The 26,272-nt window shown below is 41.6% G+C and overlaps 2 protein-coding genes across 2 annotated transcripts in view; both read left to right on the top strand.

The window, feature by feature from the left end:
- dst (dystonin) overlaps positions 1-26,272 on the top strand; it is a 168,405-nt gene that overhangs the window by 70,600 nt on the left and 71,533 nt on the right. The window contains 25 exon segments of the mRNA XM_036546201.1: positions 465-584; positions 1,274-1,369; positions 1,482-1,609; positions 3,265-3,358; positions 3,650-3,804; positions 4,225-4,678; positions 4,933-5,061; positions 5,393-5,470; positions 5,972-6,133; positions 7,021-7,125; positions 7,530-7,625; positions 7,776-7,901; positions 8,301-8,453; positions 8,993-9,147; positions 9,600-9,726; positions 10,468-10,651; positions 11,138-11,295; positions 11,516-11,694; positions 11,947-12,085; positions 12,517-12,710; positions 12,809-12,971; positions 13,244-13,327; positions 13,832-13,939; positions 14,053-14,151; positions 24,242-24,388. Of these exon segments, the coding sequence (XP_036402094.1) occupies positions 465-584; positions 1,274-1,369; positions 1,482-1,609; positions 3,265-3,358; positions 3,650-3,804; positions 4,225-4,678; positions 4,933-5,061; positions 5,393-5,470; positions 5,972-6,133; positions 7,021-7,125; positions 7,530-7,625; positions 7,776-7,901; positions 8,301-8,453; positions 8,993-9,147; positions 9,600-9,726; positions 10,468-10,651; positions 11,138-11,295; positions 11,516-11,694; positions 11,947-12,085; positions 12,517-12,710; positions 12,809-12,971; positions 13,244-13,327; positions 13,832-13,939; positions 14,053-14,151; positions 24,242-24,388 (3,633 nt within the window).
- Positions 21,369-23,645, top strand: LOC118789683 (desmoplakin-like). Its single transcript, XM_036546200.1, has one exon. It carries the CDS (start codon positions 21,414-21,416, stop codon positions 23,616-23,618), a length of 2,205 nt encoding a protein of 734 aa, XP_036402093.1. The 5' UTR covers positions 21,369-21,413; the 3' UTR covers positions 23,619-23,645.

The following is a 26,272-nucleotide window of genomic DNA, read 5'->3' as shown; positions in this document are numbered from 1 at the left end:
GATCATCTAAAAATCAATAATGAACAATTAATATTCTCATGCACCTTTAGGCTGAAGTCACAAAGTTTCAACAAAACTTTATCAAACCATCTGCCTGTCAAACAACAGTAAAACCTTTAACAAACCAGAGGTTATGTTTATCTGTGATGTGAAAAGGGTGAAATGTGTGTTCTTACATGCTTGGTTTAGAAAGTTGATATATGCAGTTGCCAAAATTTAAAGTCAGCAGCTGTGTACACTGTTGTACAAAAGTTGGTGTTAATGAACTCCAGTGTTAAATCTACCATGTGGAATTTACATTGTCAAATGACCCCTAGCTTTTGAGGGAAAAACCTATGGGGACAACTGTAATGTAACTAACAGATGTTTGGTTGGTTAAATTTTGAACAATTTTAATAGGCTGACAGGGTATTTTGTACTTTTAGTCTGAAGGCAATTTTCTGTTTCATCTTCCGTCACAACAGGACGTGGATATCAAGTGGGTGGAGTATCAGAACATGGTCAATTACCTCAGCCAATGGATCAAGCATCATGTGGCAATTATGTCTGACAGAACGTTCCCAAGCAACCCTGTGGAACTCAAGGTGAGTTCTGTCAGAAACAGCTGGCTGTAAATCTCTGCAGCAGAGAGATGCAGTGACTCTTTGGTACTGATCAACTTTGTCACCTTGCATACTGTCTCCTGGAGGGAGTGCAAAGAAGCAGGTAGTCATGCAGAACCAGAACATCTAGCAAATTACAAAACAAGTGTACCCATGAAAACAACATTTCACAGCAAGAGCAAGAGACAGTTTTATCAAACTGATACTTTTAAAATGTATTCATGAATATGAAGAATTTAGATATACCAAGTGATGATATTTTACATATATGCCCCTTGTATCTGGAATGTTATTGGAAATTTTACTTGTGTCCTGATTCCTATTAAGAAATGGATGTTAAATATATCAAAGCTCCATCTAGGCCTGGGGCAAAGTACCTGTACGCTTTGAGAGGATCCAAACAGCGTCTCATATGCAGTTTGAATATTAAATCATTATTAAAGAGGTGCAGAGAGAAGCTATATTTTCTCCAAACAGGCACCAGCTGCAATTTAGAAAGGAGCTCTCTGTGCTGTAGCACTTTTTTGCTGTAGAGTTAGAGTCAGTGTGTGTGGAAGGAGACCCTGGAAGGTGCTAGTTTGTCGTTCACAGTATAGCATTCAGTGATTTTTCCAGACTGGTAAAGCAGGCTACCAGTAATTTTACTTCATATTGATTTATTTTTCTTGCAGGCACTTTATACACAGTATTTGCAGTTTAAAGAGAATGAAATACCGCCGAAAGAAAATGAGAAGACCAAAATTAAGCATCTTTATAAAATGCTAGAGGTACGTCTACTTCAATCTAAATCTAACATTACTGCTCATGCTGCAGCAACTGAATCAGCCATCACTGGGTTTGTTGTAAATATAAAGGGGTTTTGTGTGTGTCCTGGGGCAGGTGTGGATCGAGTTTGGCCGTATTCGGCTGCCGCAGGGTTACCACCCCAACGACGTGGAGAAGGAATGGGGCAAGCTGATCATCGGCATGCTTGAGAGGGAGAAGAGCCTGAGGCCTGAATTGGAGAGGTATGAGCAATTGAGCTTCTTTTGACAGGGCACCGCTGCCCCTGTCACTATCAAGATTTATGGGCCTCCCTCTGTACTTAAGTGACAGCCTTAGTTTCAAATTCCATCAAAACATTGACCCCACCGCCTGATCTCCCACTGCAGTATCAGGTTGTCTTGTGTCTTACCCACGAGACCTATATGTAAATTTTTCACATTTGTGACTAGCAGGTGTGTCAGTGTTTTGATCTAATCTGTCAGTTTTGAAATGTAGGATTTTTTTTCCTGCTAATATTTTTTTAAAATTTGCATGTCAGAAGACAACAGAGGGAACACTGGTATGTATAACAAATTTTGCATGAAGTGATGGTGTCTTAGATTTGTCAAATAATGGTTTGACGAATCTTGGTTGCTGAATTAGGCGGTTAGAAATTTAGGGATGGACACCCTTTTAGAATGCAGGTGGCTACCTGCGATTTGGTCCATGGTGGTTAGAAGATGTAAGGACTTGATTGAATGAACCCTTGTATGGGTTTTGGAATCTCATATAAAATTGGCCTTTCAAAGCATAGTTTCATTCACTTACCCTTCATTGCTTTTTTCTCAATGGGTGGGTCACATCGCAAGTCTTTTCAGTGGGGTTTTGTTGATACACAAACGTGCTGGCTCAGTTAAAGGTAGCCTTTGTGCTCCTCTCCTGTCATTAAGAGTTAAGTCATTTTTGGGCTGTGTGAGGAGACTCTGTGCCACATCTTGTCTGGAAATCACCTCTCTTTGTTGGTGTTCAGTCAAGGTCTTGCAGTATTACAGAGATAAATACAGGGCTGAGCCGTGTAATGAAACAGTTTATTTTTTTTTAATTCTATTACTGATGGAGGGCAATGAACAGTGGAGGCTGCCTCTCCCCCCGGCAATACATTCCACGCCCTACCCTTGCAGAGGGTAACTGTCTGAACCTGTTGTATTGGCACGGCCAATTTAAATATATGACATAAGTTATTTTTTTTTGCGTGGCCCCAAGCGAAAGATCCTGCAGGGGTGAAGGCGCATGATTGGTTCCCTCTCCCCAAGGTGAGTGAAAGCGTGGGAGCCTATAAATGGGAGAAGCAGGACACCCTCTCCGCCACACGCCTCTCTGTAGATTTGCGTGGAGAAGCGGAGGTGCGGTGCACGCGTTTGGGAGCCCAGGTCTCACTCGGAGAGGGTGTGACTGTGCCGTGGGAGGTGTGGGTGGGTGGGGGGGCGGACGCAGTGCAGTCCTTGACCATGCACAGCAACCTGGCCTTCTGCGGCAGCGCCTCATCTGTGAGTGACAGTACCCTCACCAGTCTTGGTTCCTCCGAGAACCTGCTGGGCCCGTCTGAGCTGCTCTTTTCCAGCACGCCGGTCGTTCTCAACAACAACGCCGTGTATGAACCCAGGTCAGGGCTCGTACACTTTCGTGGGGTGCGGTGTGGTGATTGTGTTGACACTAACTGTGCCGAAACGGTTTTTTGCATCAGGAATTTTGCAAGGTGGCATGGGTTGTTCTGTTACTGGTGAAGGGGAGTGGAGGGCCCTGTTTTAAACAGCATTCATAAATGTACGTCACTCTGGACAAGAGCATCTGCTAAATGATTAAATGTAAATGCAAATGAAAATGCTAATCTGGAGTTTTTGTCTTTCTTCTTTTGTAGACTTGAAATGTTGCAGCAGATTGCAAACAGGGTCCAGAGGGACTGTGTAGCTGGGGAGGATAAACTAGCACTTGCACGAAGTGCCCTTCAGTCAGTAAGTCAAAAACAATCACTTCACATGCTCCCTTCTAGGAGTGTAAGGTTTTTTATGAGCTCTTTGTCTGTTTTTATTGTTTGGCATTGATTGATGTTTGCACTACACTAGCTCTGAACTATACTATCTGGACACTCTGCTTGTGGCTTGTGCCACCTGAAACTGTTAAATAGTAATAATAATAATAATAATAATAATAATAATAATGGTTAAACGAGATACATATTATGTTTATGACTAGAAACATATGATTGTTATAGAACATATTGATTATTATACCTCTTGTGCCAGGATGCAAAGCGTTTGGAATCAGGGATTCAGTTCCAGAACGAAGCGGAGATTGCTGGATACCTGCTGGAATGTGAGAACATCTTGAGACAGCAGGTGGTGGATATCCAGATCCTATTGGACGGAAAGTTCTACTTGGCCGATCAGCTTGTTCAGAGGTACTGTGAGCGTGCCCCCGCTACAAACTGTGATGGGTGATATACCTGCTGCTTTGTGAGAAAAAAATATTCAGAATACATGGAATATATTGTCATTTAATTCAAGGATAGAACTGGTAAAAGCTGGAGTAAGCAATTTGAAAACTGTGTATCTCCTCTACCCATGACAGCTGTAAAATCAAACCATTTCTTCCTTGTCCTGTAGGCAGTCTTTTCTTTTGAATCCATCCATCACTTTTTTCAGTTTTTGTATTCAAAGGAAAACACATGTAGACCCACAGATGTGATTCCTGTGACAAAGACATTAAATACAAATCATCAGATTTATCTTGGTTGTCCTTGTTATTTAATAAGATGATGAAAGAAGTGCTGAACGCTTGAACTGTGCTAACAGCCCATCTCTCTCTTGTTGTTTATCAGAGTGTCCAAGCTCCGGGACGACCTGCTGGCCCTACGGAGCGAGTGCTCATCGGTCTACAGCAAAGGCCACACGCTGACTACCGAGCAGACCAAGATGATGATCTCGGGAATAACTCAGAGCCTGAACTCGGGCATCTGTCCCAACCTCAACTCGGGGCTGACGCCGGCCCTCACGCCCACCCTGACTTCGGGGGGCCTGGTGCCGTCCTGCTCCGCCTTTTCTGCCGCTCTCACCCCGAACCTCCCGCCATCCCTGACGCCGGTCATGACCCCCGGCCTGCAGCCCTGCATCGGGGGCGGAGGGGGGGTGGACCCCGGGGCCCTGCAGCAGCTGAAACTCATGCAGATCCGCAAGCCCCTGGTCAAGTCCTGTCTGGTGGACCCCAACATGACCGAGGAGGAGGTCAACATGAACTTTGTGCAGGACCTCCTTAACTGGGTGGAAGAAATGCAGGTGAGAATTATAGCAGGGGAGGATCCTTCCATGCATGCACATGCAATTTGCAGCAAGTTGTCTCTGTGCAGTCCTTCTTGTAAATGTAGAAAAATATTGTTACAATATTGTTAGATGTTCATGAATAATAAGGTCTGTTGTCATTTTTCATTTTCCAGCTCTAAGCAGTCATTTTATTTTAATAGACAGAATTTTTGCTCTTGTCATGTAAATGACCTCTGGGTTTGTTCACTGTGTTTTCTTTTTCTGTGAAGGTGCAACTGGATCGCGGAGAGTGGGGGTCAGATTTGCCGAGCGTAGAATCACATTTGGAAAATCACAAAACCGTGCACCGAGCCATTGAAGAATTTCAAATGAGCCTTAAAGAAGCCAAAATTAGTGAGGTAATGTATATTATTTTTATATTACTGTTTTATTGCACCTGCTATTTTATTGCATTGCAGTTTCCAATCATATATTTCATGTCTTGCATTCTGCAAGACATTGAATTTGACATGAATTCAAAAGGTTCAATATATTATACAATTACTTACAAATGTCTTTGTTGGATTTAAAATGTATTTGAAATATATAGGATGTATTGGAAGTATACTGAATGTATGTTTAGTATATTGTAAGTTTGGTGTACTGAATGCATACTGAAAGTAAATTTTTTAAACGTTTTTCATGAAAACCAGTGAGCAACAGATAATTACAGCAGGAATTCTTTCACAGATTCAGATGACACAACCCATGAAACACAGTTACTCTGAGAAGCTGGGCAAGTTAGAGACTCAGTATGGGAAATTGCTGGTGAGTTTGCCAATGCTCACAACTGTTTAACTGCTACACATAAGACATGTGGGTAAAATGGAATACTCCAATAGCTGAGGCAAATATGTGCTAATGAGAGCTCTAATGTTGTGAGGATTACTGTTCAAATGCTTGTTAATGAACGTAAAGTGGTACTCTTTCTCATCAGCATTTATGAGAGAGACAACTAACAGCATTGAACGAAATAAAATTCAGAGATGTTAATTTTATTGCCCTGAAAATGTAAATGAATGTAAGTATGCGCAATGATTCACTCTTTACGCCCAAAGAACAGGAGTTTTATCCAGTGCTTGGGGAAAAATGGAGTATGATGAGTTAAATGTTCAGTATTGAGAACCAGAGCATATTTGAACGTGAAACGAATCAGAAGAAACATCCCCAGTCAGAGGGGCATTCACATGGGCCATGCTGATACAGTGCAAACCGAAACGCTGATGGGGATCCGAGACTCAGTTTGCCTTTGGCTCTGTGCTCCCCCAGAACTCCTCGAGGAACCGACAGAAGCACCTGGAAAGTCTCCACGACTTTGTGTCCAGAGCCACCCATGAGCTGATCTGGCTCAATGAAAAGGAGGAGGAGGAGGTGGCCTTTGAGTGGAGTGACCGCAACACCAACATCTCCAAAAAGAGGGACTACCATGCAGTGAGTCACGCCCTGCTCTTTTATCCCTGTTAATCCTACCTTCTTGTCAACACCCCGATGATCTGTGGGTGTGTCCAACTACCCGGGGGGCTCCTATTTATACTGCTGTTTTATTGCTGCTGTGGTTTTTGCAAATGGTAAAAATGGTTATCTTTTCCTTAGTTTTAATAACTAACTGGCATGGTAGTATTGCATGGTTGTAAGGAGCAGGGCTTTTAACCAAAAGTTTGCCTTGGGCAAAGTACTTAACCCACAATTGCCTCAGTAAATGTCCAGCTATATAAATGGGTAACATGTGAAATCGTAACCTATGTTAAGTTGCTTATAGATGCGCATCTGCTGAATGGTTGTAACATAGTAGGTTTAATATTATGTGCACTTGGCCTTTGGGTGTAGAAAGGAAGTGATGAGAGATATGTGGTGTGCCAGTTAGATAATCTGACTCATAATGCCTAGCAAGAATAGGCTGGAAAAACATTGTTCCCCAGGAGGTGAGTCCCATCATCTCAGAGCTTAGCACTGCAGGTGCAAACACCATCTTGTAGAGGCATCTGTGTGGGAGTCATGTTGCCTTTGAACACTTGCAGGGACTTGAGCTCAAAGAGTCAGGAGAGTGTTCTCGGTAAGCAACGCTCCCATTTGTGGAACTGGCAGCTGATGCACAGGACGCGCCTCTGTAACTGATATCCTAATTATACAGATGACATCAGATGTAGTCTTTCCAAAGCATTCTCTCGCTTCATTTAATCAATCAACTCACTGCTGGTCTCTGCTTGTCAGAAATGTCCATCAGTGTGATTGGCTCTGGGAGAGCAGGGGAATTCTTTGGAGTTGTTGGTGTGAGTGTCAAGCAGGAGGCCCTGAGGTATCATGTTTTGCTGTTGCAGGATCTCATGAGAGAGCTGGAGGACAAGGAGGCGGCAATCAAGTCTGTGCAGGAGAAGGCGGAGCAGCTCCTGGGGGGAAACCATCCGGCCCGGCTAACCATCGAAGTACGGTCACACTCACCCAGCTCTCTTTCCCACAAGTTTCATGTGGTGGCTGTTCTAGTATCCTCTTTCACCACAGCCTTTATGACATAAATAGTTCTTATACTTACAAAATTATATAACTACTTAATTTTTTAATCTATGTGCCATTTATGTATTTTGAATGAGAAAATCCAGTATATTGTAAGACATCTATAGGTCAGAAAAACTATTTCATCATCTGAAAAAATGTCACTCCTTGTGAATAATCAAATTGAGGAACTTCAGTAAGATATTGGTCTGTTGTGACAACTGGCTCAGGTGATGATGTTATTTTAATGATGTCCACTGAATCTATTGACATGGCTAATATCTGTCTCCAGTGCCACTTTTTTTTTTACAATGTCTTTCCCTTTGGGACACACTAGGCATACAGGGCGGCCATGCAGACGCAGTGGAGCTGGATTCTGCAGCTGTGTGGCTGTGTGGAGCAACACTTAAAAGAGAACGCTGTCTATTTTGAGGTGAGTCCTACTCCAGCAGCTCAGCAAATGGAAACAGTTGGACAATGGCTCAGCTGAGTAATGAATCTGGATGCGTGTAGTTGGAATTCATTCATAACGAAGCTGGATTGTGTGGTGGAAATTCATCCAGCCTCTCTGCTTGCTTCCCAGTTTTTCACTGATGCCAAAGAGTCCATGGATTATCTGAAGAGCCTTCAAGACACCATCCAAAGAAAGTATGGCTGTGACCGAACGAGCAGCCTGCATAAACTGGAAGACCTGGTCCAGGACTCCATGGTAAAGAATGACTGATATATGGAAATTACATAAGCTAGGGCTGACCAGCTGTACTTGGAGATGCAAATTTCATATCTTTGTCCATATTTCTATAATATACCAGGTTGGTGCCACTTTGTAACGGTGTTTACCAGCCTCATAATGTTGTGATAAGTACCTTCAGCACATGACTGTGTGCCTTGTGAGTATTTCAGCTTCACTGTGTACTACTCATATTTCGTTGCTTGAGAAACCCTCAAGGTACAGGCAGTATCGGGGTGAGCAAGAGGTACATGCAAAGGGTGACATGACATTAAAACCTCTCTGTGGTTGGTTGATATATGGATGCTGGTGTGACACCCTCCCATTTCTACTCTTGTGATTTATTGGTGGCTGACTGTGGGCTTGCTGTGTCCCCAGGACGAGAAGGAGCAACTTCTTCAGTACCGTGGCACTGTGGCTGGCCTGGTGGGCAGGGCAAAAAGCATTGTCCAGCTGAAGCCCCGCAACTCTGACAGCCCTGTACGGACCTCCATCCCCGTCAAGGCCATCTGTGACTATCGGCAGATCGAGGTACACTTCTCCCAAGTCCTCACACCGAATTCTGTACTGTCTCTAATGTCTAGATAGAGGGGGTAAAAACTATGAGCAATTCACAGACAGCAGTTATAGTCATCAGATATCCTCATTATTTATCCCGAGACAAGTAAATGCTCTCCAGTACAGGGTATTAAACTACAGCCACCTGTGTGCTAGTCACTTGTTTTTCCATGGAAAACAACGAAGGGGTATGGTTACAGTTCTAGTGCACTGTGGAGGCTGAACAGGGTTTAGATTGGAAGATTTTGAAGCTTAGTAGAAGGCCTTTACAGTGCTAAGTAGAATATTTATGTTTCATCCTCTTTCTTATCCTATAGCCTTAGGGCCCTGCGATGAAAGTTTTTTTTCCTTTTTTTTTTTTTTTTTGCTCTTGGAACAAGTTGCATGCATTATGTATGTGACAGTAGTGCCCCATCAGGGATTTGAACCCTTGACCCTACATGTGACCCTAATCTGCTTTTAACAGCTCTGCACTGATGTTTGCTTAGCATTCTGTGGGCCTGTCTTTGCAGATAACCATCTATAAAGATGACGAGTGCGTCCTGGCCAACAACTCTCACAGAGCTAAGTGGAAGGTCATCAGTCCCGCTGGCAATGAAGCCATGGTGCCCTCTGTCTGCTTCACCGTACCTCCCCCCAACAAGGAAGCCACAGACATGGCCAGCAGGTAGAAGCACTGCATTCTGGGAATTCCGTTCAGTCACATCTTAGAAAGTTTAATTTCATAAGCTTTAGTTTGTAACCTTTATGATCACCAAATCCTCCACTGCAAACCATTGCAGTAATTTACTTAAGAGTAATATTTAATGGGCTAGAGTATAATCCCCCAAGGACAATGTTTGCCACAGAATAAATAAAAATACACTCATAGGAAGACATATATAGGGAGGTTGTATAGTATTTATGCATCATCAAAAGAAATGACCCTGTAGCAAAACATAAGGCACAGATCTGAAGAAATACCCTCCACCAAGCTAACTTTGATTTCAGCTTTAATAAAATATTTGAATGATGCCTGTTCATTTGTAAGCACTATTAAAGCAGTCATATTGTGTTTTAGTACACTGTCATGCATGTTGGCGACTGCTAAATATCTCTTGACCCTGTAATTCCTTCTAGGATTGAGCAGCTGTACCAAAATGTGCTGGCACTGTGGCACCAGTCCCATGTTAACATGAAGAGTGTGGTGTCCTGGCACTATCTGATGACCGACATCCAAGCCATTCGCAAAGCTAATGTAGCATCTGTGAGTGTCCCTCTTTGTGTTGCAGTGTTGTGTTGCATTAGTGCTCACATGTGTACCTGTCTCATATGACTCCTTTGGCAAGATGCCTCAGAAGAGATGGGTGGAGAGTCAGTAACTGAAGCTTAATTTTGCACTTCTCACTGTCCTTAGTTCTCTTCTGAGAACTTAATTGCTTTAAGTTTAACAAAGTACTTCCCCCATTACTCATTCTCATGCTCTTACCAGACACGCCTGGATGCAGACTGTAATTAAGTGACTCAGTAGGAACACACCTTTCCTATTCTCACATCCAAGAGCGCTGAAGGCATGTTATTTGAACACTGTATTATGTGTTTGTGGTAGGTTTATTGTGGAGTGGTTTACAGATACCTAAGCATTGATTCTGAGGAAATGGTAGCCCCACAATATCGTCATAATTCTACCTGAGGAGTGTCATTGTGAACAGATCTGCAAATTCACTGACATTCATTTGCAAATTTTTGAAGGTCATGATGTAGGATAAGATAAGCATTGACCCCTCTCAAAAATATGTACCACAGGACATTATCCTAACACACACACAAACATTCATGCTCACGCACTTACACACTTGCACCTTTGCACACACATACTTGCACATTTACACACACACACACGGAAATATACATGCATATTTGCGCGCACACACCCACAGACACACACACAGTGCAAAGTGGAGTGAGTGAGTGGTCTGTGAGTAATATGGTTCACTCTCTTTTTCAGATCAAAACTATGCTGCCAGGTGAGCACCAGCAGGTCCTGAGCAACCTGCAGTCTCACCTGGAAGATTTTCTGCGGGACAGCGAGGAGTCGGAGGTTTTCTCCATGGCGGACCGCACCCAGCTGGAGAGGGATGTTGAGGCCTGCAAGCAATATTATGAGGAGCTGCTGAAGTCTGCAGAGAGAGGCAAGTCCCTAACACTCCCTGCCTTTCCCTGCTGAATCATCTGGCTCAGCACCCCCTGAGGAGCACCTGATTCCTTAAGCCTATTAGGCATCAGTTAATACTGTGTGGAATTAGACTTTATCCTCAATGACTGTGAGCCCTGCCGTATGTGTGGGTGTATCTGTGTGTCAGTCTGTGCCTGTGTGTTCTTAGTTTTGTTGCCAGATTTACAGTTTTTATAGAAGAATAGCAGAATTGCTTAACCAGTTGATTAAGTTGATTATCACTGTCTGTTTAAGGTAGTTGTAACTCCAACTGATTGTCCAGTAATACATGTTCTGTTCTGCTCTTGGACTCTAATGTGATCCAGATGAAGCATCAGCTCAAACTCAGTGCCTAACCTTGAATATAACGTGAGGAAAACAAAAGCTGATCTAGAATCTGTTTAGACCCTGTATTGTGCCGTGTCATGGTCCAGTCTCACTTGCTCCCTCTTGTGGTGAACAGAGGAACACGAGGAATCTGTGTACAATCTCTTCATCGCTGAGTTGCGTAACTTCCGTATGCGCCTCGAGAGCCACGAGGAGCACCTGATCCGGCAAATACGCACCCCTCTGGACCGAGATGATTTGCAGGAGAGTGTGCAGCGCATTGCAGAGCAAGAGGTAAGCACTGGCAAATCAGAACCAAACTCCAAAAAGCTGCAACGCACAAAATTTCCTCCTGTTACCTGTGTGGACAGTGCATGATCCAGTATTCATTTTCTGACTTGTGGATTTTACACAAATTTTTCATTTAATATTGCACATGTGACCAATCACTGTTTTGCATCCTCTCAGTGCCCTGATATGAAGGATGAGTCGTGTTTGCTCTTTTCATTCACAGAAGACGAAGAATGATCTGGACAGGCTGAAGGCAGACCTGGAGACCATGAAGGAAAAGTGCGAGACATTTGTGAGCCAGGCAGCGGCCTCCCTCACCGTGCCCACGCTCTCCTCCGAGCTCAACGTGCTCATCCACAGCATGAGCCAGGTTTACTCCATGTCCTCCATCTACCTGGAGAAGTACGTTTCTGCAGCCTATGCATTTTTGCTTAATGGATCACGTCTTTGTCTTTAATATGAGAATATATTGTATACTGATACATAGATATATACACTGATTGATTTGCAGATGAGCACATTAAGATCTGAACCTCTCACTCGTTTGATTAAGTGTTGGGAATGGCAAGTGTTTCCTGTACTTAATACAGAGGATTTTATTCTTTTGGATGTTGGTTTTGACGTGAAGTCTGATTGCTGTTGTTCCTGGCACAGGCTTAAAACTGTGAGCCTGGTGGTGAAGCACAGTCAGACCGCAGAGGCCTTGGTGAAACTGTACGAGGCGAAACTCTGTGAGGAGGATGCAGTGAATGCTGACACCAAGGCGATTGAGACTGTTATGAGCACGCTCAAGGTAAACTTGCACGGATTTGTGTGCGTATGCATTTGTGTGTGTGCGTGTGTGTGTGTGTGTGTGTGGAAAATGGCAGTGGGCAGTTTCTGTGTTTTATGCCTGTTCTTCAGGCTTGAGTGGATTTCAGGTACAGTGCAAAGCTCTAGCTGTGTTAACTCATTCCCCGCCCAGCTGTTCCAAAACTCATGAGCTTCCAGAACCTGCTCAGGCAATATGACGGCCAGTGTCCATTTCAAGGACGCTGTCCCCCACAAAAAACTCTCCCTTTCTGTTTCTATCACGCATGGTGCATATTAGCAGTAATCTAAAATCTTTGAAATAATGTAATTATACACTGTAGACCCAATCTAGCAGCCATTAAAAATGTCACAAGTGGATTTTAGTGTCTGGACACTGCGCGTGTTTGAATAGTGGGCTTTGGTGCATTTCAGCAATGGCGCACAGAGATCGACGATAAACGCGGCGTCTTCCACGATTTGGAGGATGAGCTGCAGAAGGCCCGCGCCATCAGCGACCGCATGTTCAAGACCCACAACGAGCGGGACTTCGACTTGGACTGGCACAAAGAGAAGGCAGACCAGCTGGGTGAGAGGTGGCAGAATGTGCACTCCCAGATTGAGAACAGGTCAGTGCTGTGTGCTGTCTGCTGTTTGGTGCCTGCCAAGCAAATCAATAATGTACGTGGGAACGAGAAAGGAAGCATTTCTTCCGTCTTTTTCACAGACTTCGTGACTTGGAGGGCATCGGCAAATCACTGAAGTATTACAGAGACACATACAACAGCCTAGACGAGTGGAACAAAGAAATGCAAGCCACTCAGCTGAAGATGCAGGAGAACCAGCCTGAGGACAGCAAGTCCCTTGCTGAGCTGCTCAACCAGCAGAAGGTGACGCAATCAGTGAATTAATCACACTTAATACGTATCAGAAACAAAAATATTATTTTATTATTATACACACTTCATATCTTATATATCTTTCATATCTTCCTATAACTTGTCTCACCCACCACTAAATGTGTAATTCTAATGCTCTAACTCTTTTGTCCCAAATTGTTTATTGCAAACATATATATTGACCCAATGAATAAATATATTGAATGTGTAAATGTTTTATATCAGTAAGCCAGGGCCTTTGAAGTTGTCATGCTTTTTTTCAGGTCCTCATGTCAGAAATTGAACAGAAGCAAAGCAAGATTGAGGAGTGCCAGAAGTATTCAGAGCAGTACTCTGCTGCTGTCAAGGTCAGTCAGTGTGTCACAGTTTGAAATGCTGTGTGGTTGTCACTTTCAGTGCACTGAAGGGAACTGCAGGAAGTCACAAAGACAAATAACAGTGATGGAAAGCTGTCTGATGGCTCAAACTGCATGCCAGCTTTATTCTGAAATCAACCGTGTGCTCATATTCATATAGAAATCCCAGCTGGGTGAATCCCTACATGTACCTGAAATTATACATAGCAGATAGGGATCATAGCATTGGCCAATTAATGTGACATATTTTTCATGGGCATTAAATACCCATGTCAGTTTAAATGTCAAAATGATTGTCATCTGAAAACAAACTGATGGATATGGCTGAGGAAAAGGTTTTATTCATTCATTTTCTGTTTTTTTTCCGCCATTTCAAATAAAAAAGTTATCACAGGAAACACCAGAGCACCATAAATGGGTATCCTAAAAGAGTTTCTGATAGGGGGTCCACAAGACTGAGGCATGGACGCTAACTTTGATGTCACACTCTGTCAGGACTATGAGCTCCAGCTGATGACATACAGAGCCATGGTGGACTCACAACATAAATCCCCTGTCAAACGCCGGAGAATGCAGAGCTCCTCTGATGCAATCTTGCAGGAGGTGAGGATAATTTTAATTACAACAGTAAAAGTAAAAATGGCCAAGTACACTGAGGCTTAAAAGAAGTGTGTTGAAAAGTGTGTGGAGAATGATGCCCTGCCTTGTCCTTACAGTTCATGGACCTTCGAACCAGTTACACTGCTTTGGTGACCCTTATGACCCAGTATGTGAAGTTTGCTAGTGAGACACTGAAGCGGACAGAGGAGGAAGAGGTATGGGAACTGGTGAAGTATGTAGGCAGACAGAGACTGAGATCAGGACCTCAAAAGAGATACACTGTTTGTTTTGCTTTGTTCTCTCTTTATTCAGTGCCAGACTCATTTACAGACTCATTTAGATCCTTGATTCAAGATGACAGTTTTCAAAGTGCAGCATTCCAAGTTTATTATGAAATGCTGCATTATTGGCTGTTGCTAGCCCACACACGTAGTAACATTTGGGTGGCTGAATAACCTGCTCTTCACTCAGTGTCTGGACCTCTAGAATCTTAAGCACTCTCTTCACATAATCCATCAACAGTAAGCTTCTAATTTTCTCCACCCAGTTATAGTTAAGTCCATACATGCCACACTCTAGTGGGAAATGAGTTAACTGCATCCTTGCAGCATTATGTCAACCAAGAACACACTTTTATTTTCATCCAGGAAAACCCACCTTTAATTACCCTTGCTGGGCGGCACAGAGAAACACTGATGATTTGATAGCACTGATAAACCAGAGAAGCACTGATTATTTAAATACACAGTTGCACTCATTCATTATATTGCTTGAAAATTTGGAATTTATACTTGACTTGTGTTTGTATTTTACATGATACTGAACAGCTTTTTCTCACATATTGTTTCACCTTCCTCTTTGAACAGACTAATCCCTTATTTCTGTGCATGCATGCCTAAAATGAATGCCATGTCTGGGAGATTGTCTCTTTGGCTTCATGTGTATTACCAGATAAAACAGTCAGATCAAATATTTCTGAAGGTATTATTTGCCCCTTTATGTTTGTTGGTTTAGATTTTAATACAACAAAGTACAAAAAGTAATAATGATTATGTAGTTATTTATACTTTAAGATGACTAATACTGTGATGGGGGAAATTAAACTTATTTATGTGTTTTAAGGTTGGGATTCCACTTGAATAAATCATGAAATTCAAATAAATGGTGAAATCATGCAAAAACAAAATTATGGCAGTGGGTTGCCTGTTCAGAAATTTAATTCGTATTGATATGGAATAAGTTTCTAAAACCTGGGCATCTGGGCTACTTGGGTTTCCTTCCAGCCTTCACTTCTAACAATAAATGCTGCAACCTAGACTGAGAAACAGAATGCCATTCTAATGACCTGTGCTGTTGTGCTCAGTCTTCCTCTGATGAAGGTGAATTGTGGCCTTCAGTGGAAGTGGGATATGTGCTTGACGAAGCTCAGTGCAGCGGAAGAACAAAGATAGATCTCCCACCAAGAGGCAATCTTGGAAATACGAGTGAAAAACGCTTGTCGAGTTTGGAGGATGTTGATGGATCCCTTCTTCCAGCAATGGACATTGTTCAAGAAAGAATGGATCTGTCATCTGAAAAGCATATCAAATCCAAGGGGGCAGGCTGTTTTAGTGTTAGGGATGTTCTCTCTGAGGACACAATAGAGGTCCATGAGAGTCCTGTCTTTTTGCAGTCCCATCATTCTTTTCTAAAAAAAGACATCCTGGCCAATACATCTGCAGCTAGACATGAGACAAATATAGAGATTGATCACAGGTTGGTGAATAGTAGAGGCACCAAAGCAAACAGTCCTATAAATTACTATGATACCATCTTACAGATAATTGAAGATGGAGATGAGGTTAGTTCAACTCTGAGAACTGTAACTGCTACAGAACAGGAACAGTTGACTGAACCTGGAAAATATTTACATTGTGGCACTTCCTACACTCAGAGAGAAGATGGCTCCCACACAACTGCACTGGATGCCATCCCACTGAGGATAAATAGAAATGAACCTCAAGTCTACGACTGTAAATTTCCAGACGTGGTTGAAAGAGAGCAAAGCTGTGAAGACAGTATAGTAGAAAGGAGTTATGTTCCATATTCCTCTTGTTCTTTACAGCTTAAGACTATAAAAGAGGAATCAGATGAGCTTGAGTATAACCAGGAGGATAGTGTGGAATATTGCTTCACAAAAGGTTCCCTTAGGCATCAGCCTAATTCTAATTCACAAATAACTTTTCTTGAAAAGACTGGAAGAAATGCTTTGCTATCTGAAGCTATTGCTGGATGTGAATGTGGTGCTGAAGATTCCGTAAGCCAGTCTGTTTTGGAGAATCCCTCAATCAAAGGCCGTTCCTTTGATGAAGGGCTTTCTCTCAAATTTCCTCCAAACTCGACAGATTGTCATTTAAGTGCAACATGTGAAGATGAAGGATTGGAAGTGTTCCTCTCAGACCCAAATATGAGCCCGAAAACTAAAATCATGCAGGTTTTGAATAGATTAAAGGCACTTGAAAATAATGAAGGCACAAATCAATGCCCAGAGCAATTACAAATGTCCACCAAGCAGCTGAGACTGGAGAATGACCACCACCAAAAGAGTGCTGAAGAGGTACTGATTTAAAAGTAAACAAATGTCAAACAATACTTATTTTCTGTCATAAAATATGATCGTCTTGAAATCTGGGATAATGGTGGTGGTTACCAAATGGAATTTAATAGTTTCAATAATTGAGAAATTGATAAAATGCGCCTTAATGGGTTTATATATTTGTACATTGCATGTGTACAAAATACAAGGTGTGATGGATTGGGGTTTCTGAAAAAAGGACATTTATTTATCACTGAAATTGTGGGTCATATTTGATATCTAACTCCCAGCCATGGATCCATGAAACATAGCAATTTGGTGGAAAAGAATTTGACAAAATGAAAGAGAAGCCCTTCACAGTGGCGTGAAATCAGATTAGGTATCTTAGTAATACAGGCATTTGTGTTTTTTTTTTTTTTAGAAGAACATACAGCAGAGTATAAGGATTTATTTTTCCAAAAATCTGTTTTCTTTCAGGTCTTTGTATATGAGTAATACACTCTTTAAGTGTAAGCAAATATTTAAGTAGATGTTCTGCTACTTAAATGTAAATGCACATTGATTTTTGTCTTTGAATCAATGGCTATCCTTTTCCCTGTATTACTTTATTTTCAAATGCGGCTTGAATGTAAAAAGCTTGTTCATGCAGCAGTGTTGCATTTGTGTAGCACCTTGATGTTGTTCTTTTGAACAGCTGTGCAGATACAAAAGATGCCTTCTTTTGTATCATCAGTGGTGATGGAGACCTAGCATTGCTTTATAGTAAAAACTACAAAAATCATAGAAGCTTGACATGGCGAAAAGGTGGCGGGGGACACTTTATATCGCAATCCTTTCCCTGGTGAGTATTGTAGATTTCCCTCTATTGGACATGGACCCATCTTTTTTGGGGATTGTAGATGACGCTGTTTCTTGTTGTAGAGAAGGAAGGCAACTGAAAGAACTGAGTATGTCAGCTGGATGGAAACTGTTGAGCTGCAGAAGGCTGCTGGCAGTGAGGAAAATGCCAGGTTACAGCAGCAGGTTCAGGAGCTGGAGGCAATGTTGACCGAAAAGCGGCAACAGTTTGAAAGCTTGGAAGGGAAGCTGGAGACCACGCTGACGGAAAAGCAGAAGCTGAAGGAAAAGTTAGAGGGGGAAATGAAGGCTCTGCAGAAGACTATAGAGGACCTCACCCTCCAGAAGTCCAAGGCAGAATTCGAGGCACAGCAGTACCGTGTTGAGCTGGAGACGGTGGTACGGAGTAAGGCCACCGCTGAGCAGGAGCTGGGGCACGCACGGCAGCTGATCCAGCAGTCTGAGGCCAAGCGGACATCCCTGGAGGAGAGTCTGAGGATGTTGAAGAAGAACATTGAGGAGAGCACGCTGGCCAGGAGAAAGCTGGAGGAACATCTTAGGAGAAAAGACAGTGATGTGCAGGACCTGGAGGAGCACAGCTGCATTCTGGAGCGGGAGCTGAAGGCCAAAGAGAGGGTAGAGGCTGAGCTCTTGAATCAGGTGAAGAGCATGGAGACAAACCTGGCCCAGGCCGAGACACTGGAGAGTGAGTCAGTCACCAGGGAAGGTGTATTAATCTTCTCGAACAGTGTTCAGCGCCGGGGCTCAGAAGTGGATGCTGTCAGTATGCAGAAGGAACTGTCGGAGGTTCTCCAGCAGAAAATGGAAGAGCTGACCACGGGGAAGAAGAGAGCTGAGACAGAAATCAAAACCTTAAAGTCAGAGCTGAACTCAATACAGGTACAGAGAAACTTGGCAGAAGAGAAAGCACAGCGCTTCAAAGATCTCATGGAGGAAGCAAATAACAGGTTGAAAAGGGTCCAGATGGATGTGGAATCAGACAGGATCAGCAGGTGCCAGAAATCAGAAGAGATGAGACAGGAAATTAGTGAACTTAAAAAGTCTGTTTACGTCTTCCAGGAGAAAATAAAAACCTTGCAGAGGGACAAGTCTTCCCTGGAACAGAAAGCCCTCTTTCATATGACGGAGGTTGAAGGTCTGAGAGAACAGGTGAAAATAAACCATGAAAAGTTGCTTCAAAGGACCTCACTGGAACAGGAGAGCAGTAACAAAATTCGATGCTTAGAAGAAGAGATGATCAACAAACAGACTGAAATGGATCAGCTGAGATTTAAGGTCAGTGAACTGACTAGAACAAATGTTAAATTAGACAATGATATAAGAAATCTGAAGGTTTCTATTGAGTCCTTGCAACAGGAAAAAACATTTGCTGAGCAGAAACTTAAATCGCAGAAGAACGAAACTGAAAATTTGAGAGAACTACTCAAGAAAACAAAGGAGGAAGTTGCTCTGAAAGTAAAATCTGAACAGGAGATTCATGTGAAAGCTAGAAACCTTGACGTGGAGTTGGGAAAGAACAACCAAGTGGTGATTCAGCTGAAGAACAGAGTGGAAGAATTGAAGAACATTAATATGGAAATGGAGCGATCTATGAAGAATGTAAAATCAGAATTGGAAAAAGTAACAATGGAAATGGGGAGTAAAGATCAACAAATTAGCATATTAAAATCCCAGGTAGATAGCTCAAAATCTCAGTTGAAAATTATTGAGGATGAGTTACTAAAGAAAACCCAAGCTTCACATGAGCTGCAGATTAAATTGAGGGATTATAATGAGGAAGTGAGGAAATCGTCTGATTTTCAGCAGAAAAACAAGGCTCTGAGTCTGACCATTAATAACCATGAAAAGGATATCAGGAGTCTTAAATCAGATCTTAATTCTGTAAGCTTGGAAAAGAGAAAGGCGGATCAAAAAGTCAATGAACAGAAAACTGAAATTAATGATCTGACCATAACACTGAAGAAAGCAATGGATGAGCTACGGAAAGAGACTGCTGAAGGTCAGAAATACCTTGCTAAAATAAAGGAGCTGGAGGCTGAGCTTCATAAATGTAGAGAGACCATAAAGGAGTTTAGTGGGAGCTCTGAAAAAGTCACAGTGAATCTCAGGCAAGACATAGCAATTCTTCAGAGGGACAAGAAAATAGCTGACCAGAAACTGCTAACCCTGAAGGCTGAGCTGGACGATTTGAACTCTACTCTGAAAAGAACCAAAGATGAATTGCAAAAAGAGGTTCAAGAGGGGAAGATATACCAGTTGAAAGTCAAAGAACTAGAAGGTGACCTTCAGAGGAACAAGCTCACGTTAAGAGAGGTGAATTCTAGCTCAGACAAGTCCAGTGTGAGTTTCAAACAGGAAATTTCTGTCCTTCAGAAAGAGAGGAGTGCAGCCCAAGACAAAGCACGGGCCCTGACTTCAGAACTCACTCTTCTAAAGCATAAACTGGAACAGACACAGGAGGAGGTCAGACAGAAACAAAAGGAAAGCTCAGCTGCCCAGCTGAGGTCACAGAAGCTGGAAGAGCAAGTTGAGAACTGCAAGCGAATGCTGGAGGACTTGAAAGACAAACTGGAACTGCAGAAAAAGGGCTATGAAAAGCAACTGCAGTTAGTTCAGGTGGAAATGGAGCAAAAACTGATGTTGCAGGAATCAAGCGTGAAAATGGAGTATGACAAGAAATCAAGAGAGCATTTGTACAGCGCAGAAACGGTCGAAAGGGAAAACAAGTACCTTCGGCAGGAGATCGAGCAGCTGAAATCATTCAACCAGGATTCTCTGAAACTGAAGCAGGAGACTCAGCAGCAATTGGATTCCCTTCGTATGAGAGTTGAGCAAGGAGAGAAAGTGAAGAACACAGTTAGTCTCGACTTAATTAGTGCAAAAACTAAAATTGCTGAATTAGAAACGGAAAAAATCAAGCTGAAAGCTAACCTCTCTCAGGCGGACAATGTCCAAAAAGAAATCTCAAAAGATAACACAAAGCTGAAACAAAAATTAGCAGAGACTGAGCAGAAACTGGCTGCAGGAGAGAGGGAGGCTAGAGCTCTCAAAGAGCAGGTTGCTTCTTACATAAGGGAGATAAAAACCTTACAAGAAAAAATCCTGAAGCTTGAGGTCACTGTCAGCTCTGATGCAAAGAAGGTTAAGGAGCTTGTGAGTCTAAAGAATCACGAGTGTGCCAAAGACAACGAGCTTGCCAGACTGAAGACTGAGTTGCTGGTTGCAAAAAAATTGGTGACATCACATGAGGAAGTGAAGCATAAACTGGAGGAGGAGCTAAGGAGAGTGAAATTATCATCAGAGGTACAAAAGCAATTGTTATTCTCAAATATACCCCAACATTTTCTTTAGTATCTATAAGCTGTTGATGAAGAATATATTATATTATATGTCAAAATTTTGGCTTAAGGAAATGAACATAGATTGCAGTTTAAATTAATATTACATTGTTCAAGTACTTTATTGTATATGATTTGTAACATCATAATGTCCAGAATGTTCACTTTCTCATTAAAAAACACAAAAAAACAATCAGACCATAAAAGAGAGGATTGAAAGGTTTGTGGTCTCACCCAGATGGAATTCAGAAACATAGATGTTTTGTAATCTGTTTTACAACATAGTCTCCTCTGACTGTGACACTGCTACAACCTTTCACATCATTGAGAATAAAGTGCAAGGAAGCAATAATGTGCTAGGTCATGAGCCTAAAAGGTGAGGGAATACAGATTTTCCACAGATTTTTTTTTGTCACCACTCATTTTTTTAGTTTCATATATGTTGTAGGTAAGGTTACACATCTTCATCAATGGTTATCCTGCACAACTTACATAAACAACTTACATGTATGTGAATAATTGCAAAACACAAAGACACACAAACATGGGGGTTTGTGTGAGCTCACAAACTTTTCGACCCTCTCTCATAAAGTAAATTTTTTTTCTGGAGAAACAAAGAAAATGCATTTAGTCATTTTTGAAAACAAAAATTCATTTGCAACTTGCATCTGCAATATGCAGTCCTTGCCAGTCATTCTTCTTTCTAATGGTTCTACGAATTTCATATCTCCAGACAGCAACCATGGAGAAGGACAAAGCAATGGAAGAACTGAGTAAAGTGAAAGAAGCCGAGATAAATATTTCCAAAGAAATAGAGGAAGACAAGATAAATATTACCAAAGAAATAGAGGAAGCCAAGATAAATATTTCCAAAGAAATAGAGGAAGACAAGATAAAGATTTCCAAAGAAATAGAAGCACTAACAAATCAAAACAACATTCAGCGGGAGACCTTGACAAACACTGAGACTGTGATCAAGACATCCATTCAAACTGTCGGCATTAGGAAGAGCTCTGTATCTGAGGAAAGCCGTTCTTTTACAGCCAGTCAGTCTTCTAACAGTCAGATTGTCACATCCAGTGTGAACAACTTAGTCTCATCGCATCACGAACAGATGCAAGCCACCGATGTGTCCGTGACCCTGAAGGATGGGACAGCAGAAGGTGAAGAAGTGCATGTTGAAGTTTCTGACTCATTAATGTTTGAAGGGCTCAAAGGTGCTGTTAGTCTCAGACAGCTAATAGAAGCCAAACTATTGGATGTGGACACTCTCAATCAGTTGAAATCTGGCCAGAAAACCATGGCGGATGTTCAGGCCTTGCTTACAGTATTCACCAGCAAAGCGTCTGCGATCGCGGGTGTCTACTCGGAATCAAGCAAGAAAAAGATCTCCTTCATGGAGGCCTCAGAAAAAGGCTTCATAGCAAAGACTTATGCAATAGAGTTCCTAGAGGCACAGGCAGCCACTGGGCACATTATAGATCACATCACAGGTGAAACCTACTCAGTCCAGGAGGCTCTGGAGAAGGGTGTTGTTGAGGAGGAGCTTAGGGACAAACTTCTAGATGCTGAGAAAGCAGTAACTGGGTATATACATGGTAGCCGGACGTTGTCTGTATTCCAGGCGATGGAGAGTAGGATTCTCGATAGACACAAAGGAAAGAAAATCATTGAGGCGCAGATAGCCACTGGGGGGCTAATTGACCCAAAGAGTGGCATCCGAGTGCCTCTGGCCATTGCCCTAGAGAAGGGTCTTTTGAATAAAGCCACCCTCCAGAGCCTGTATGATCCAGTCAGCAATCCTAAAGGTTTCCACAACCCAGACACAGGACAAAAGGCCTATTATGGTGAATTGCTCAAGACGTGTGTCTATGATGTTGATGGCCAGGTCTACCTCCTTCCTTTTGGTAATCGGCATCTCTCAAGCATCACCCTTACTAGAGCCAACAGAGTATCCGTCATCAGTAGTAGTTCCGGCGCAGAAATGTCCACATTTGAGGCATACAGGGACAAACTGATAAACAAAAATACCTACCTGTTGCTTTCACAGCAGGAGAGCACATGGGAGGAAACCACATTAGCAGATTCGGGTGGAGGCTCCTTGCATATTTTGACAGACCACAGAAGTGGAAGACAACTTTGCATCGAGCATGGCTTGAAACTGAAGATCCTAACAACGGTAGAACTGGAAAATTACAGAGCTGGGCTCTTGAAAATCAATGAGCTTGCAGATCTCTTGATTTTGAGGAGAACAGTCCTTGAAGATCCCCACAGCCCTATCGCAGGACTTTGGGATGTTTGTCAAAAGCAAAGGCTCTCCATTCTCAAGGGGTATCAACAGAATCTCGTGGACAGGCTTACTTTACTGAGGCTACTGGAAGCCCAAGTCTGCACGGGTGGCATTTGTGACCCGGCATTGGGAGACAAAGTCAGGGTCACTGAAGCTCTTCAAAGAGGTCTTGTGGATGAGACATTAGCTCGACATCTACAGCAGTGTGAGCAGGCATATTACGGCATTGCCGATCCCCAGACAGCCAAACTCCTCTCGGTGGGCCAAGCCATGCAGCGTGGCCTGTTCCCCAGAGATATGGGGTTGCGGTGCCTTGAGTTTCAGGCACTCACCGGAGGGCTCGTGAATCCAGAGACTCACTCCAGAATCACAGTGGAAGAGGCTGTCTCATGCAACTTGATTGACGACTCCACTGCCTTGCAACTGAAAGATGAGAAGAATCACTCTAAAAGCCTGACGTGCCCGAAGACAAAAAGGAAAATATCCTTCAAGGAAGCTTTAGATAAAGGGGTCTTTGACTGCCACACTGGGCTCAAGCTTCTGGAGGCAACCAAGCCCCACAGTGTTGGAGTCCAGTCATTTTTCCATTATATTTGGACTTACCCAGCATATTTGAAATGAGACATTAGAATGTTGATTCCAGTTACACCGCACTCACTATATGGAAGCTCAGTGAAAGTGTTTTAGATTAAATGTAATATATAAAATATCATTTCGAACTATATTTTATTTTACTCATTTATGAAATTCAGTCATAATAAAAATCTCATTTATAATTTACAACAAAATAAAGTTTGTTAAATTACCCATGTTACTCAAAATCAAGGATACTATTTTTATGTAAACAAGTAAAAAATGTTTTATTTTTCCAAACAACTGCAATACTTAAACCTTTTTGGACTTTTTTTTGTACTATGTGTTCTATATCAAAATGTACAAGACATGTCATATATCTAGCACTTGCTTCAGTCTGTAGTCATTATTAAATAATCAATAAATCTGTTTTTTTTTCTTGAACAGTTTAGAACATGTTTTTGCAAACTCTTATTTTAGTCTCTGCGAAATCAGTAATAAGCATAATTACTTAAAGATACCTCTTCTGAAACATGGCTGGGAGGTTTGTCTTTGGAAAGTTGGCTGGTGGAGGGTATCCACATTTTCAAATTGCTTTATCGTAATCTGTCATGTTGAACCATGTTGCAGTGACCTAATGGCCATTCTGATTTTCTTTCCCTCAATCCCAGAAATCTATAGAGGAGGAGAAGAAAGAGCACGGTGATAAAGTTACTAAGTTATTAAACTGGATGTCCAGTGTGCAGACAAACCTAAGCAAAGAAGACAAGGCCCTGACAGATGGTAAACCCAGCACAGAGAGCTCTAGTAAGCCCCAGGTAAATAAAGCACAAAATTATGATGACACTCCTTGGTCTCATTTTCGAGGAATGGGCCTAATTCTATCAGGAATAATCAATGAGAAAGGAAAGCAAGCTTCAGTCTCACTATTAACTGCCATTGTGTGTCACTGTTATTGTTATTCAGGTGGAGACTTTAAATCTAGAGTATTGCTCCATTGAACCCTACTTGTTATTAGAAGCCACTTCCATCCCAGTTATAAAAGCACTTGTGTTTCTGCCATTCTTAATTGGCAGAAGACTGTGAAAAGCATTAATATACACAACACAGACACAAAAAAGTAAATGTTTACTGCCTTTTTCTCTACTTCTCTTTTCCTCTATTTTCTCTACTTTTTCAAGCATTTCAATAAAAATGAGAAGTAATTATCTTTTGTGATATTTATTTCCATTTCCGCTGTTGCAAGATAGAATGAACAACTTGGACTGACATATCTTCACTTTTACCCAGATGAATCAATATATTGAGCTGTATTCATCATTAGCCTCATCAGTTGCTATGCTAGGCTTTGTTTCAAGGCCAACATAGTCTTTTATGCAGCAAACATTTTTTCGAAATGTGTTGCTGTTCAACATTCACCTGATGCATCCTGTGTTAGTGTATAAGACAGGCTTGGCACAACCACACATGGGGTATTGAAAGGATGTTATTAAGTATATATCATAAACAGCTACAGTGAAGAAAAGTATCCTCTTTCCTCCAATGTATGGGGGACTATCCTGAGTTAAAAGCCCACATAATGTATGAAATCAGTTCACTGTAGTTTACAAATGGGTGCTGTGTATGGTGTTGTTATACCACGTGGAAGCACTTATACTGTTGCACATACATACCAGTGTTAAAATGCAATAATATGGAATATCATTGTCTCAAATAAACCCCCACAGGCCCCGCCTCCATCCCAAATTTCATTCAGTGGGCAGTACCTAATAATGCCAGTACCAAAAATCACATAAAAATTGCATAAATCAAATTTCTGCCTTGGGATTATACATTATTGTGTCAGATTTCCAAGCAGGCAATATGCAGTGTTGTCTGCCAGTCACATTTTAATGAATCCAGTATACAAATGCATTTTTTCCTGCAGTGTGACGCCTTTCATGTTCTATTAATCTGTCAAAATAAATTTATCTGAGAACCTGAAGGCAGCCCCTAATAATATCACAACACAAAATTTCAGAAACAAGTTGTAAAATCTTATTTTATATTTTATTGTTTAATAAAGAACTAAATAAATTAATTAGACAAAATAGTCCTTGGTCCACCACATGACTAAATAAAGTATTCATACAGTACCAGACAAAACAGGACACACCTGACTAAGATAACATGCATGATCTGAAGACCTATGCTTAAATGCTTTTTTCGTAGACAAATATATATAGTGAAGTTGATGCGTATGTATGAATTTCTTTAAAAAAAAAAAAAATTCAAAAAATTTTTGCCTACTTTAATGAATCTAAAATATAAAATAGTCTTGATTTTTTTGGTCACTGCATAATTCCGTTTGTGTTATTTCATAATTTTGATGTCTTTACTATTGTTCTAAAATGTGCAAAATAGTAATAATAAAGAATAAAAGTCCAAAGACCAAAGTTTTGACTAGTATTGTATGTTAAAAGCAAATATAAACTTTAAATAAACTATAAACACATATAGCATGTATAGTTTTATGACTCCATATACGTTATGTAGGCCCTTATGATTACTGTCTGATTGTGATTAATATCTGTCACTACAAAAAGGCACACAGAAGTACTAGAAAAAAATTGTGATACTCATGAAAAAGCAAACATGAGAACTTACATCTACAATAACTTTTTTTAATTAAATTAATTTAATTGTAAGAAGTCTGTCAAGAA

This window comes from Megalops cyprinoides, chromosome 15, assembly GCF_013368585.1.
Source record: "Megalops cyprinoides isolate fMegCyp1 chromosome 15, fMegCyp1.pri, whole genome shotgun sequence".
Taxonomy (NCBI): domain Eukaryota; kingdom Metazoa; phylum Chordata; class Actinopteri; order Elopiformes; family Megalopidae; genus Megalops; species Megalops cyprinoides.
The sequence above is the reverse complement of the archived record's forward strand: the minus strand, read 5'-3'. Positions and strand labels throughout refer to the sequence as shown.

Bases quoted from the DNA above. Each gene is read 5' to 3' on its own strand.
- LOC118789683 (XM_036546200.1), top strand. From the start codon at position 21,414: ATGGTTCTACGAATTTCATATCTCCAGACAGCAACCATGGAGAAGGAC.